Source organism: Mauremys mutica, chromosome 3 (genome assembly GCF_020497125.1).
Source record: "Mauremys mutica isolate MM-2020 ecotype Southern chromosome 3, ASM2049712v1, whole genome shotgun sequence".
NCBI classification, from domain to species: Eukaryota; Metazoa; Chordata; order Testudines; family Geoemydidae; genus Mauremys; species Mauremys mutica.
Window position 1 is genome coordinate 135,256,006 of NC_059074.1, and position 15,085 is coordinate 135,271,090.

At 41.4% G+C, this 15,085-nt stretch overlaps 1 protein-coding gene across 1 annotated transcript in view; it reads left to right on the forward strand.

The window, feature by feature from the left end:
• The window catches only part of RYR2 (ryanodine receptor 2), a gene marked incomplete at its 5' end in the record, with an annotated part of 534,914 nt that overhangs the window by 140,317 nt on the left and 379,512 nt on the right, over positions 1 to 15,085 (forward strand). Inside the window, 2 exons of the mRNA XM_045010317.1 lie at positions 320 to 394; positions 6,037 to 6,193. Coding sequence (XP_044866252.1) covers positions 320 to 394; positions 6,037 to 6,193 — 232 coding nt within the window. The remainder of the gene's footprint in view (positions 1 to 319; positions 395 to 6,036; positions 6,194 to 15,085) is intronic.

A 15,085-nucleotide genomic window follows, 5' to 3' on the forward strand; every position in this document is an offset into this window, starting at 1 on the left:
TATATTTTTTCCCCTGGCAAATTGATCCTTAAAAACACTGAGGATTAAATTTTTGAATGTGGTATAAATGTGATCGTAGAAAGAAAGACTTGATAAAATTATGCATTTTAAAAACAAAATAAGGTGTATGAACAAGTGGATCAGAACGTTTAAGGGACGAGTTATTTTTCAGTTTGATAACCATAATTGTTAAATAACAGTTAACTGTATTGTCTTGGGGACCTTGAAATTAAAAATCCTCAATTAACAGAACAAATTGCAAGTTAAAGAAGAGATATCAGAATTTTCATCTCAGAATGTTGCTTTGTTTGATTTATAGAACTGTCCATTATGAAGGTGGCGCCGTGTCGATTCATGCTCGTTCCCTTTGGCGACTAGAGACTCTAAGAGTTGCGTAAGTACCGTAACAATACACTAAGAAAAAATATATACAATATAATCAAACGATCAGCTGTCTCTAAATCAATAGCATAGTAGGTAAAAACTAGAGGTGAACATGAAAGCCCTGAGTCAGCAAGGTACTTAAGCGTGTACTTAACTTCAAGCACATAAATAGTTCCCCAGTCTTCGCTGGGAATACTTGTGCTTAAAGATAGGTGTGTGCTTAAAATGTTGCTGAATCACATCCAGGTTCTATTATTATATTTTAATTTAAAATATTTGTGGTTTTATTTTTCCTTTTTCCAGTCATTTATGGTTATGGACAGCTTCTGCATGGTGGTAATAGTCCAATAAGATTTTATGTTACTATGCTTTGTCCCCATAAATGGCTTTCTGATGCATTTTAAACCCTGCAAATAAACTGAAAAACTCTGGTTTACTCTGGTTCTATAGTTGTATTTGTATTCAGGTTCTTTTGTTACCCAAATACATAGCACTGTTAAAAATGGTATTAAACAGTCACTTTTATGTTAAGAACAAAAATGATTAGACAGCCTTTATTGTAAAGGAAAACATCTGCAAAAGGATGATGTAAAGTTGGAGTGCTTGCTGGGAATTGTGCCTTATTTAGCTGTGACTGTAATATACAAGCATGCCTTAAAATTTCACTCACAAGTATGCAGTTATGATAAAATGTGAAGTGACAAATTATCATTTTAGAGACTAAATGACAATAGCTGTGGGGAAATGTTACACTCTAATGATGCTGTTGAATGTGTGCATGTCACTTAAAGGGATGATGTTAAAAGACATTGGATAGCTATAAGGGAAATGGAGAGATTCCCTCCACTCCCCTTTAGTTACTTTTGGACTAAATTGTGCTTGAGCGACAGCAGTGAAACCGCATGAGAATCTCTGCCTTTTTGTTTCCCAAACCTTTTTCTTCACATGTTTCAGGGTAGTATTTTACCATCAGTGTGTACCACCTGGCAAATAATGGCACAGGAACAGTGAGTTATGTAACGATTTGATAGTCTTATGCCATCTATGGAATTTGACAGGCAATGTGTGCAGACTGCAGGTTTAGAGAACTTGTCAAAAGAATCTGCAATACAAGTCAGCTCTGACAGTAGTAACCTTCCTTTACAAGGAACATGACTGTTACTATCAAAATGTTAAACTTCTTTTGGGTGGGACACAATTATTGTCAAATTTCCGATGTTTTATTTAGCAAAGGTGTCAGCTTATAACTTTCCAGCTGGTGCTCAGATGTATGACCTCTTAAAGCTTACTGCTAAATAGTCAAATTTATGTGCATCAGTGATTAGAAGTAAATTTTGAATGTATTGAATTGGGTACATGGTTTGTGACAAATCAGTCTAATAAGTATGTATGTTTGTTATTACTATTAGATAACACTATATTGTGCAACACTTACATCAATGGTCCCCAACATTTTTTGGAGGAGTGTGGCAGTGGACGAGCATCCGCTGAAATTCTGCCGACAAGCAGCAACATCAATAGGCGTTGCTGCTGAAATGCTGCCGACAAGTAATGTCACCCAGAGGTGTCGCCGCTGAAATACCGCCGAAAATCGGTGGCATTTTGACGTTGACACCTCTGTATGATGCAGCTTGTCGGCAGCATTTCTGGCGATGCTCGTCCGCCGGCCAGTACGCAGGCGCACTTAGACACCCCACGGGCACTGCGTTGGGGACCCCTGACTTACAATAAAGACTAAAATCTGTTTCCTGTCCTGAAAATCTCTCTATCTAATGACTCAGACTTGCAAGCACCCTGATAAGTAGTGCTGATTAGTGAGAGTAAACCCAATATTTTACATTCTAGGACTCTAGTCCTGTAGAGCAGGGGTCCCCAACCCCTGGTCCGCGGCCCGATACCGGTCCGCGGCCTCTTAGAAACCGGGCCGCGAACCGACCCAGTGGAGCTTCCGCAGGCATGCCTGCGGGAGGTCCAGCTGAGCCGCGGGACGAGCGCTCCCTCCGCAGTCGTGCCTGCGGGAGGTCCGCTGCTCCCGGGGCTCAGCTGGAGCTTCCGCAGGCACGCCTGCGGAAGCTCCACTGGAGCCGGTGGACCTCCCGCAGGCGTACCTGCGGAAGCTCCAGCTGAGCCCCGGGAGCAGCGGACCTCCCGCAGGCACGACTGCGGAGGGACCGCTCGTCCCGCGGCTCAGCTGGACCTCCCGCAGGCACGCCTGCGGAGGGTCCGGCAAACGAAAGCGGTCCCTGGACCCAAAAAGGTTGGGGACCCCTGCTGTAGAGATTTATGCACATACCTAGCTTTATCCCATAGAAGTCATGGGATGACTTAGATTAATGTCTTTCCAGACTTGGATTGTAAGTTTTTTGGGGGAGCAAGCTTGCTCTAGTAAGCATTTGAGTATACTACACAGTTTTGTGTGCAGATATGGTCACAGAGTTTCCTGGTACATTACATGGAGTAAAATAATACGCATGTGCACTCTTACTCATTCTTGAAACTTTCAGAAAGGTTACTTGAATCTGGGAGTTTTTATGATTCAGCATAGAGAAAATATACAACAGCCCAGATCTATATGTGTTTCCACTGATATAAACCCTGGCACAGGCACCTGGATATTGAAAGTCCAGTGGGGAGGAAGCTTGTGACAACAGAAAGTGGACTCATTATTTCCTCTGGGAAGAGAATAGAAGAGGAAGGCTTGGACAGAGCAAAAAGATGGGGTTTAGGCAAAGGATAATCAGAGGGGGAAGGATAGCACGGCTATGACTAGAAAAGGAAAGATCAAGTGGTGGATGGAAATGAGACAAAGGCCTGAGTAATTGCAAGGAAAATACATTGGAATTGGAGTAGCTTAGTGTATTTTATGGAATCTTGGGCTCTTGAAAGATCTTGTTTTATGCTATTCATCTTTTCTTTAGAAGAATATTTCTTAATAAGATTGGTTATAAAACTGTTCTTGCTGTTGCTTCATAAATCAACTCCCCCTCTATTTTTTTTACAATTGTGCATGCCCTGTCATCTACCCATCACTGTTCCCCAGTCCTACTTCCTTTTCCCAATTTCTCTTTTCTCTTAAAATCACGGTCTTTCCTCCTCTCTACCCCACTACAACCTGGAACTTGTGCTCTGACTATGCAGCTTCCTCCCACAGACTGTGCTGATGGAATTTTCCAGACAAAAGGCTTCTTATTTTTGAATTCTCTTCACTAGCACAGAACCCCCTGAAGCATTGCACAGCTTTGATTCCGTAGCCAGTCTCAGTGTAAATTCACACCAAACTGTTAGGAATCTTTTGCTACAGAGCAGCTGATGGTAGTGTTTATCATTGTTCTGCCCACAGTAGTCTGTGGGCTTGAGTCTGTTACGCTAAAGCACTTTTATGCCATTCTGGCTGTGCAGAGGGGCCTTTAAGTGGTCAGAAACAGCCTCCTCAGAATATTCACTACCCAGAAGGCTTCCTTGACTGGTTAGAGCTAGTATAAGGGCAGTGCATGCTCTGCTGCCCTCCATGAAGGACAAATTGGAAGTGTGGATGGAATGAATTACACTTCAGATATTATCTCTTCCTATAGTCTACAGGGGGCCATGTGAAGCAGAGTATAAGTTAGAGCAGCCCTAGTCTGCACTAAGGTAGGCTCCTGCATGGCTCCATAATGAGGAGTGCAAAGGTATTCAGCCACGTTTGTGTTCCCTGGCCCAAGTGCTGCAACGTGATCACTGAGAATCAGGCCCTGGGTCTTTATATGGTTGAATGATGGAATCTTCATGCCAGCTGACAGTTGTATGTATTGGATGTGTTTTGGTACTGGGTGCTCACCTTGCCATATAAAAGACTTAATGAGGAGGGGGCGGAGAATGCATTTATGAGATATAGATCCTCCTTCCCTCCCCACCAAAAAACTCCCACAGCAGAGTCCAACATTTTTACGGTCATTTAAAAAAAAAAAAAAAAAAAGAATAGGCCACAGAAATAAACCAACCAAGAACCTCTCCAATTTCTTTAAGAAAATGGAAGCCAAGAGGTATCTTACATTGTGAAAATGGCTGCCAACTGTGTTTTCAAGATTTACACCTTATACCTAGTACTTATGAAGAGGTGCTTAAACAAATGGATATTTTTATTGTACAGATAATAGTCTAAATCTGTTACACTAGTCTACAGTGATAATGACACATGTGATGTGCCCCGAATAGGACCTAGGCTAGTGTATAGATGCATATGAAACACACACAGGGAAAAACTTTAAATTTGTTTTGGAATTTTGTGCTTGGGCTCATTCTAAAAGTACATAAGAATTTACATATAAGCAAAAAGGGGCAGCAATACAAGCTTCTGCTATGTGGGATAGTTTAGATTTAGTTGAAATAGAATATCTGTAGGTTCACCAATACCAGTCAGTGATATTTGACCCATAAATGATGTGTTTGGGCTGTTTCAAACAAAAATAGAATATTTTTTATTTGTATTGTGGTAGTACCTAGGAGCCCCAGTCCTGGACCGGGACCCCATTGTGCTAGGCACTGTACAAACACAGAACAAAAGAGTGGTCCTTTCCCTCCAAGCTTCCAGGCTAAGTAAAGTCTGAGAGCTCCTCTGAGAGACCACTGATGGAGGAGTACCTCGACACATCTGGAGTACAGCCAGGATATTAGTACTGGGGGCTGAGTCTGAAGCAGGGAGTTGGAACCCTGCTCTTTCTGTGCCTCAATTTGAAGTCCACTGTGAGTGGAACTCCAGAGTGGGAGCATCCCTTCTTATTCCCCTTTATCTGCTACGGAATGTGAAGCATATGGGCAGGCTCTTGTTGATTGGTTTTATAATTATTTTGTGAGCACTGTGTCTGAGGGCACAGACAGCTGAGCAGAGGAGTGCTCTGGGAAGGTAGGTGAACTTAGCTACAAGTGGATAAAATGTTGAAGTGGTTGGTCTTGGCTCATACTTTAGAGCTGAGATCTCCTCTCCTGAATGCAATAGGGTGTCTGTAAAATTCTCTAGTTATTGAAATTCATCTCTGGATAATTTCTGTTTTTCTGTCAGTAAGCAGCCATTTCTTTAACAGCTGATTTTTTTTTAATAACCAAAGGGAACTAAACTTCCTGTCAAATATCCCGCTGACAGCTCCCTTTCTTTATACCTGAGAGGACTTGAGCTATGGCAGAGTGGCATAGGGGAGAGGCACTGCATATGCAGGTTTCAAGCTGTTCGGCTGGTATTTCCTATTGTTGGAGCAGAAAATACAGCTCAAAGTAATCTTTTCTACCAGTGAAAAGATTAAAAAACAAAACAAAAAACTGTTAAACTGTACTGATGGTGTTCTTGGTTCTATTCAAAGCCCCCGTCTCCACTTCTTTGAGACTGGAAAAAATCATAATTCATTTACCTTTTTCTTTTGTCACAATATTTTTAACAAGCTAATTTAAACATGAGTTTATTGTATCTTTTGGAGTGATACCACATCAGATAGCCAAAAACATTGTAGCTTTTTCTGTTAATACTGTACTATGAAGGGTGGACTTTGACATTCTGTGTGAACACATTAAAATGATTTTGCAACTAATCTGAATAATAATGATTCTTTAAATATGTGTGGTCTAGAACATTAAATTGTAAACATTTTGTTTAAGAATCCTCCTTTGAACTTGCCTTATTAGGTGGAGTGGAAGCCACATTAGATGGGGACAGCTATTCAGACTAAGACATATAACAACAGGGAAATATTTAAGCCTCATGGATGACAAGAGTCTTCTTCTTACGGACAAAGAGAAAGCTGACGTGAAATCTACAGCGTTTTGTTTTCGGTCTTCCAAGGTACAAAACAAATGCAGCATTAATGTGCCTGGCAATGTTTGATTTCTCTTTTAATGAACATTCAAATACATTTAGGGAAAAAATAGAGAAATGAAGTGAAGCTGCTACCTACTATCCAATTGTGTTTTTATTCCTATGGGCCTCTTCTATTACCTGCTTCTGTGTTCAAGCTTTTAGTTAGCCCAGACTCAGTGCTGCACCTTAGGCTTTCTATGAACTGAATGACATTTGACCATTCCTTGTGGCATTTATACTTCTCCCACTACATGACTTAGCTGAATCCCTCCTATTTTCCTACTTTTTCACTATAAATAAGAAAATTCAGAATAATAGAATTAACTCCAAAAAGCTATATTACTTTATTTGCCTTGGGTAGTGCTGCTGCGTGGTTTTGTTACTCTGCTTACCCAATTTTGAAAAATCTCCAGGTGTCTCTAACAATTTTTCTGGGAACTTCAGTAGTTCTTTCACTGTTTTTAGTTCATGGGGTGAAATGAGAGGCAGTTACATGATTGTTTCTTTTAAATTAAATGAAGAAATCAGTTTTATTGAATTAAACGATTTATCTGTAAATCTAATCTACATTTAGGATAGCTGAAATTATGTATTCAGCATTTTCATTTAAAAATTTTTGTAAGTACTTCAAATTAGGGAAGTGTACATTTTTTTTGTAAAAAAAACAGGAGTACTTGTGGCACCTTAAAGACTAACAAATTTATTGTAGCATGAGCTTTCGTGAGCTAAAGCTCACTTCTTCGGATGCATAGAATGGAACACACAGACAGGAGATATTTATACATACAGAGAACATGAAAAGGTGGAAGTATGCATACCAACAGGCAGAGTCTAATCAATTGAGATGAGCTATCGTTAGCAGGAGGAAAAAAAACTTTTTGAAGTGATAATTAAGATGGCCCATAGAAGGTGTGAGGAGAACTTAACATAGGGAAATAGATTCAATTGGTGTAATGACCCAACCATTCCCAGTCTTTATTTAGACCACAGTTAATGGTATCTAGTTTGCATATTAATTCAAGTTCAGCAGTCTCTCTTTGGAGTCTGTTTTTGAAGTTTTGTTGTTGCAAAATTGCCACCTTCAAGTCTGTCACTGAGTGGTTAGGAAGGTTGAAGTGTTCTCCCACTGGTTTTTGAATGTTATGATTCCTGATGTCAGATTTGTGTCCATTTATTCTTTTGCGTAGAGACTGTCCGGTTTGGCCAATGTACATGGCAGAGGGGCATTGCTGGCACATGATGGCATATATCACGTTGGTAGATGTGCAGGTGTACGAGCCCCTGATGGTGTGTCTGATGTGATTAGGTCCTGTGATGGTGTCACTTGAATGGATATGTGGACAGAGCTGGCATCGGGCTTTATTGCAAGGATAGGTTCCTGGGTTAGTGTTTATGTTGTATGGTGTGCGGTTGCTGGTGAGTATTTGCTTCAGGTTGGGAGGCTGTCTATAAGCAAGGACTGGCCTGTCTCCCAAGATCTGTGAGAGTGAGGGATCATCTTTAAGGATAGGTTGTAAATCTTTGATGATGCGCTGGAGAGGTTTTAGTTGGGGGCTGTAGGTGATGGCTAGTGGTGTTCTGTTATTTTCTTTTTTAGGCCTGTCCTGTAGTAGGTGGCTTCTGGGTACTCTTCTGGCTCTGTCAATCTGTTTTTTCACTTCAGCAGGTGGGTATTGTAGGTTTAAGAATGCTTGATAGAGATCTTGTAGGTGTTTATCTCTGTCCGAGGGATTGGAGCAAATACGGTTGTATCTTAGAGCTTGGCTGTAGACAATGGATCGTGTGGTGTGTCCGGGATGGAAGCTGGAGGCATGTAAGTAAGTATAGCGGTCAGTGGGTTTCCGGTATAGGGTGGTATTTATGTGACCATCGTTTATTAGCACAGTAGTGTCTAGGAAATGGACCGCTTGTGTGGATTGGTCTAGGCTGAGGTTGATGGTGGGTCAACACTTTAAAATGTGCTGTGACTCAATTTGTGTTTGCAGTTGCAACCTAATATCACTGAAAATTTTAGTTTTCCAAAATTAGTACTTTGTTAGTTACCCTTTACAATGTTTGCGTTTTGTTACAAATTTTAACCATTTTATTAATATTTCTGTGGGAATTTTCCTTAGACATTGTATAATTTCTTCCATTGTACACTCAGGGTCATAAACAACAATCAAGCACCTGAAATCGGGTATTTTTTTTGTGTGTAATCTGGCGTTGGGGATTTTTGGTGGCTAGATCTGGTGGCTATAGTTTGGGTCCTCTGACAATGGCTTTCTCTCTCCCAATTAGAAAAAACATTGTGAAAAAGAGTACTGTGACCATAGAATCCTCAAACATGGCAGGAAAAACAGTGAAATCCTGTTTATGCTCAAAAGCTTCAGATAAATGATGATGATGATTTGGGTGGAAGGGAAGCTAGCTTGTGGGCTTTGAAAAAGTTACACTCTAATTTGAGATCCTCATCTCTGCTCTTGCCCCTTTTTGCCACTCTAGACAGAGAAAAGGGTCCTGTGGTCTGATCCTGTATTCCTTACATGGGCAGAAATTCCATTTAGTTTAGTAGAAGGTACACCTGTAGGTAGGCTTCAGCCTAGGGAATACTTCATGTGTCTTGATTAGTTAAAGTACTCTGCTTATTGAGGCATTTTAATCTTTGAGTTTCTAAAGTTTATACCATCCAATTTCTTGAGAGCTACTTCCTTTATTTTTAATCCCAGTGTTCAGTAAGCTTGTACCAATTGTTATGAATGCAGAGTTTAAAGTCTGCCTGGTAACAGTTAGTAGTGGTTTTTAAGCTATTATTTGAGAGGCAACCCAAGTTTTAGAATCTTTGGAGGCCTCAGGTCAAACGTTTTGATAATCTGTTAAAGAGGAGCATTTATCATTATTACTGTTACTGAAAGGCAAGACTGTGGCCCATTTTGTGTGCTGCCTGAAGAGAGCAGTGGGGGTGTAACATGTTCTCTTGTGCTTGTGTTGACTATTACTGCTTCCTGGCAGCAGGGGGAAATCAGTTCCTCATATTTTACATCCCCCACCACTTCATGTAGGTGTGTGGAAAGGAGTCATAACTAGGAAAAATCTGGAATCTGTCTAATTATAGTGGCCCATTGGGGAACATATGCTCCAGCTAGTATAGACGTGGCACAATTTACTCCTTCCCAGGAGCAGTGGGATGAATAGAAGGCGATTGTGACTCTCCTAGTCAGTCTCCTTCTTGGGCTGCTTCAGGAATAGCCCAACAACCTGCTGGAAAAGTCACATTGGGAGATGACCTCTGACTTGATGTTAATTTTGTGATTATCAAATTTTAGACCAAAATCAGACCATTTTAACGATAGACTGTGGAAGAGCTTGGGGAGAGACCATAGGGCATCTGCACTTAATTGCTGAAAATGAATTCATTACACTTAGTTTGCAACTCAGAACTTGTTAAATTAGTGTCATGTTTTGCTGTGAAATAGAGTTGTCAGGCCTCAGATTTAGCAGTAGGGGAAAAATTAACCCAAAGTTTACAGATATCTTGCTCTTCAGTAACAAACTTAAGTATGGTCAAATCATAGCTGTCCCAGAATGAGCTCTTTAGAGGAGGGAAGTCTGGAGTGTCTTTCCCCTGAATCAGAGGGGTAGCCGTGTTAGTCTGGATCTGTAAAAGCAACAAAGAATCCTGTGGCACCTTATAGACTAGCAGACGTTTTGCAGCATGAGCTTTCGTGGGTGAATACCCTCTTCGTCGGATGCAAGACGAATGCCCATGGAGAAAGCAGCTGTAATTTTGCTTTGTGCTCATGGGCCTGTAATACATTCCTTCTGAGCTGACTTGTATCTGGGCATGGCCTTGACAAACATCAGCAGGAGGAATATGTCAGGAGAGCCTACTAATTTTTCCTACAGGTGCAGCAAGTCCTGTTCACCCTCACTCCAGTGTTTCTTTGGTTATAATGCCTCCTTCCACAACCTCTGAGGTACACATCTGTGCCTCTGCGGGTAATAACTAATTGCAAGCACAATTGAGAAAGCACTGTTAAGGCTTGTGTCATGAAATAAACACAAAATGTATGGGAGTATTTACAGTTTAGACATCAGGATCCAGTTTTGATTGACAGAAGGAACTGAAGAAAAGAATAAACAGATCAGAATATTCTCTCCTATTAATGTTCTTTAAACATCTCAGCAAAATAAAGAAATGTGATGCCCAAAACTTCATCACACATTAAATAGTTAGAATTTTAATTTGAAAATTGATATTGTGAACAGCAAACAGCATTTTCACATGGGAAGGATTATTTTCTAGAATGCAGGTGTTTGATCAATTATACATTTGAATAATAATGATCATTGTTAAATAAAACAGAAATAAAATGCATTAGGTTTTTAAAATAGTTTATTTCTTCTTTTAAATTTACAACCATTTCTCCTCCTCCTATACCCGGGCCACCAATATATGTGAGATACTGTCCAAGCCATTTAATTCTGATCCATATGTAAAATTCGCAGGCATTCAGATCAGTGGATTTGTTTTATGCCCATTTATGTATCTACATTTTTGTCAGTTCCCTCTCTTTCTTTCTTTAATATTTCTCACAAACAATTGTTTGAGGTCAGTAATTCAAACCAATACTGATGCAGAATTCAGTAATCGTCAACTGTTTCATATCTGTTTATGGGCTGCTGAATGCCATAACTGTATCTTTTAATGTAGTTTGGGAATATGTAACTATCCTCTACTAACAAAGGATGACAGATTCAAGACTAATGGGAATTTCTCCTATTTACTGTGTGAGGTTGGTCAATTCTGTAGCTTTTAGCACCGGCTTGGGGAAGCTGTACAATGGACATAGTCAAAGGGCACAGACATAGTCAAAGGGATAATCTCAAGTTTTCAGAGGGGGCACATTTTAAATGTTTTAAAAATCATATTTTTTTTCCCATACAAAAGTCTCTTCTTTTTCTCTCATTAACTTTTAAACACCCCCAGATTTTTGAGTGGGCTGAAATATGTCAATTTTAATAAAATGCTGCATTATGATACACTTGTAAGTATTACGCATCCAGTCTGACTCTCTTTTTAAAAAAGCTTAGGAAATCCATTAAAATGTCACTTGAAAACACAAGTCATACTTTAGCTTTTTATTCATTGACATCTGATAGAATGTCAATGTCAAAGAAATGCCACAAAAATTACAGGAAGGGGATGATGATAAAGGGTAAAATTCCAAGAGTAAAACTTAATTATGTGAATTTTTAGTATGCATATTGTACAGGCACTATCTAGAAATATTGAAGTAAAACATACTTTCAAGTCTAAGTAGGTTGAATCATGCACATTCAACACTGATATTAAGATACAATTCTATTATGTTAGCCTTTAAAAATACAAAGTGGTGTGCACAGAAAAAGACCTGTATTTATGATTATGTCCTTTTGAGGAGAGTTGTTCATCTGGCTCAATTTTGGAAGATTCTGTTAGAATTGTTCAAACTAAAATTGTCCAGTTAAGATGGGTTTGTGGTTGCTTTACTTCACTGGAGTGGAGCATACTAGTGAATTCAGTTCTTTGTATTCTGATTTAATGAATGGAGTGTGAAGAATTCTGAACTTTAGCGTCCTTTAGAAGTTGGTGTGCTGACAATGTCACAAGTGTGATCTCAGTAGGGTGGAGATATAACTATGCAGAGCTCTTGCTTTATAACTGTAATAAAGTTAATCACACTGGGGAAAATGTCCAGTTATTGGGGGGAGGCGGGGAATAGCATGTGATCATGTAATTAAGGGCTGTATCATTACAGATAACGTGGCATGGGGTCCTTCACAATGTGGAGATTATCCCAGCATGCATCATACCACTACCAAATCATAGTGTGATAATTGCAGCCTTTTCTTAGACAGCAATCCTCTCTGATGAGCTGGTTTATATTAAATCATATGATGAGTCCTCTGAACCTGTTTAAACTGTCTGCGTATGTATTATAGGGTGACCAGATGTCCCGATTTTATAGGGACAGTCCTGATTTTTGGGTCTTTTTCTTATATAGTCTCCCATTACTGCCCACCCCCCTGTCCCAATTTTTTGATGTCTGGTCACCCTAAAGTATTACCAGGAAGGCATCGTCCTGCTCTGACTTTCCCTGGAGCACCCTCCAGTTTCCTCTTACCCTCATGTGCAGCCCAGCACACAACTACCTCCTCCTTTTTCCATGCTACTTCCACTTTCCCCTATACGTATGCCTCCTCTCACTATCTCCTCCTTTCCAGTTTCCCATCTACCACAATCCATCTTTCACTCCCTTGCTTTCCTAGCCTCTATATTCTTCACACAACATCATGCTGTCTATAGAATTCAAAATAATATACAATTGATATAGGAATGACCTATATGGGGCAATACCTGATGGTCCCAGAGTGCCTTGTAACACTGATTACAATTTATGTGTTTCAGTTCATTCTAAACAAAAACTTGACTTGTTAGTTGCCAAGGAATGTTCTTTGGATTGGGGTGGGGACTGAGATCCTGCTTTTCACATTGTTAGCATGCAACTTGATAGAGTAAGTGAATGATGTTAACCATAGTTGTAGCTTCCATTCCACCTCAGCTATGTTCTAGCCATGTCTTTATTCTCTATAACAATTTTATATTTGTTAAAGAAAGTTCTGAATATTTTAATTTAAACTTTCCGTTCCCTTTCCATATATATCATGTTAAGATGATACTTTACAGAATACATTTATTAATACACATTTTGAATTAACAAAACAATGCACTGAGTGTTATAATGCCCTATATTTGTAGGGACAAATGTAAATTTATTTTTTTCTACCATAGTTACCCATGTTCAGTTGAGACCTGTCCTCTTTATAATACACCTCTACCCTGATAGAACGCGACCCGATATAACACGAATTCGGATATAATGCAGTAAAGCACGGGCCCTTTAAAGCGCCACCCGAGCCCCGCTGCTTTACCGCATTATATCCAAATTTCGTGTGAAGCCACGGGCCCTTTAAATCACCGCCAGAGCTCCAGCGGTGATTTAAAGAGCCCACGGCTCCCCACAGCAGCTGGAGCTCCAGGCCCTTTAAATCCCCACCGGGGCTCTGACAGCCTTGCTGGGGCGGTGATTTAAAGGGCCTGGGGCTCTGGCCACTGAGGGGAGCCCCGGGCCCTTTAAATCCCAATCCAAGCTCTGCTGATGGAGCGCCGGTGGCAATTTAAAGGGCCCAGTGCTCCCCGCAGTGGCTGGAGCACTGGACCCTTTAAATCACTGCTGGGGAAGCCGGTCCAGTCCGGCATGGCGTACCAGCTCTTGCCGGTACGCCATACCAGACCAAACCCGATATAACGCAGTCTCAGCTATAAGGCGGTGAGATTTTTTGGCTCCCAAGGATTGCATTATATTGAGGTAGAGGTGTACTGCTTTTATCTGTTTCTGGACATCAGAACCTGACACAGCCACTCTTTCAAATTGTATTTTTGTTGGAGTGTTCCACCTCTTGTCCACAGGAGAGAGACAAAAACTTCCTATGCTTAAAGTCTGTAGTAAAGTCTTAGGCCTGGTCTACACTAGGACTTTAATTCGAATTTAGCAGCGTTAATTTGAATTAACCGCGCACCCGTCCACACCAGGAAGCCATTTAATTCGACCTAGAGGGCTCTTTAGTTCGAATTCGGTACTCCACCCCGACGAGGGGAGTAGCGCTAAATTCGACATGGCTATGTCGAATTAGGCTAGGTGTGGATGCAAATCGAACTTAGTAGCTCCGGGAGCTATCCCACACTGCACCACTCTGTTGACGCTCTGGACAGCAGTCCGAGCTTGGATGCTCTGACCAGCCACACAGGAAAAGTCCCGGGAAAATTTGAATTCCTTTTCCTGTCTGGACAGTTAGAATCTCATTTCGTGGTTGGACATCGGGGCGAGCTCAGCAGCACCGGCAGCGATGCAGAGCTCTCCAGCAGAGGAGTTCATGTAATCTCTGAATAGAAAGAGGGACCCAGCATAGACTGACCGGGAACTCTTGGATCTGATCGGTGTGTGGGGCGAGGACTCTGTGCTTTCGGAGCTGCGCTCCAAAAAACGGAATGCAAAGACCTACGAGAAGGTCTCCAAAGCCATGAGAGACAGAGGATACAGCCGGGATGCAACGCAGCGCTGCGTGAAAATCAAGGACCCCAGACAAGGCTACCAAAAAATAAAAGCGGCAAATGGACGCTATGGAGCCTGCCACCACTGCCCCACCAGTGACCGTGGACTCTGACGATGGGACAGTGTCGACGGCCAGTTCCTTGGCGATGTTCGCGGACGGGGAAGATGAGGAAGGGTTTGTGGAGGACGAGGCAGGCGACAGCGCTTACAACGCTGGTTTCCCTGACAGCCAGGATCTCTTCATCACTCTCACGGAGAGCCCCTACGAACCCTCCCCGGCCGTTAACCCGGACCCTGAATCAGGGGAAGGATCACTCGGTAAGTGCTTTAAACATGTAAACTTTTATTCTTAATATAACAGGAATCTGAAGTATGTGAAAAGGAGGTCTCTATATATATATGGGGATAGAACAGAAATCCTCCTGGGAGATCTCCACGAAGCTCTCCTGGAGGTAATCGTAAAGCCTCCGCAGGAGGTTCCTGGGGAGAGCTGCCTTATTGGGTGCTCCGTAGTAGCACACCTTTCCATGCCAGGCTTTCATGAGGTACTCAGGGAGCATTGCCTCCCCGAGCACGGCTGCATAGGGCCCTGGTTTGTGCTGGCTTTCACGCAGCATGCGCTCTCTATCTCCTTCAGTGACCCTCCTCAGGGCGATCTTGCTCGGCGACTCCTGCATCTAATTAGGAAAATTACTGTAATGTTACGCCCGGTCCAAAGTATTTTAAAAAAATCTCCGGACAG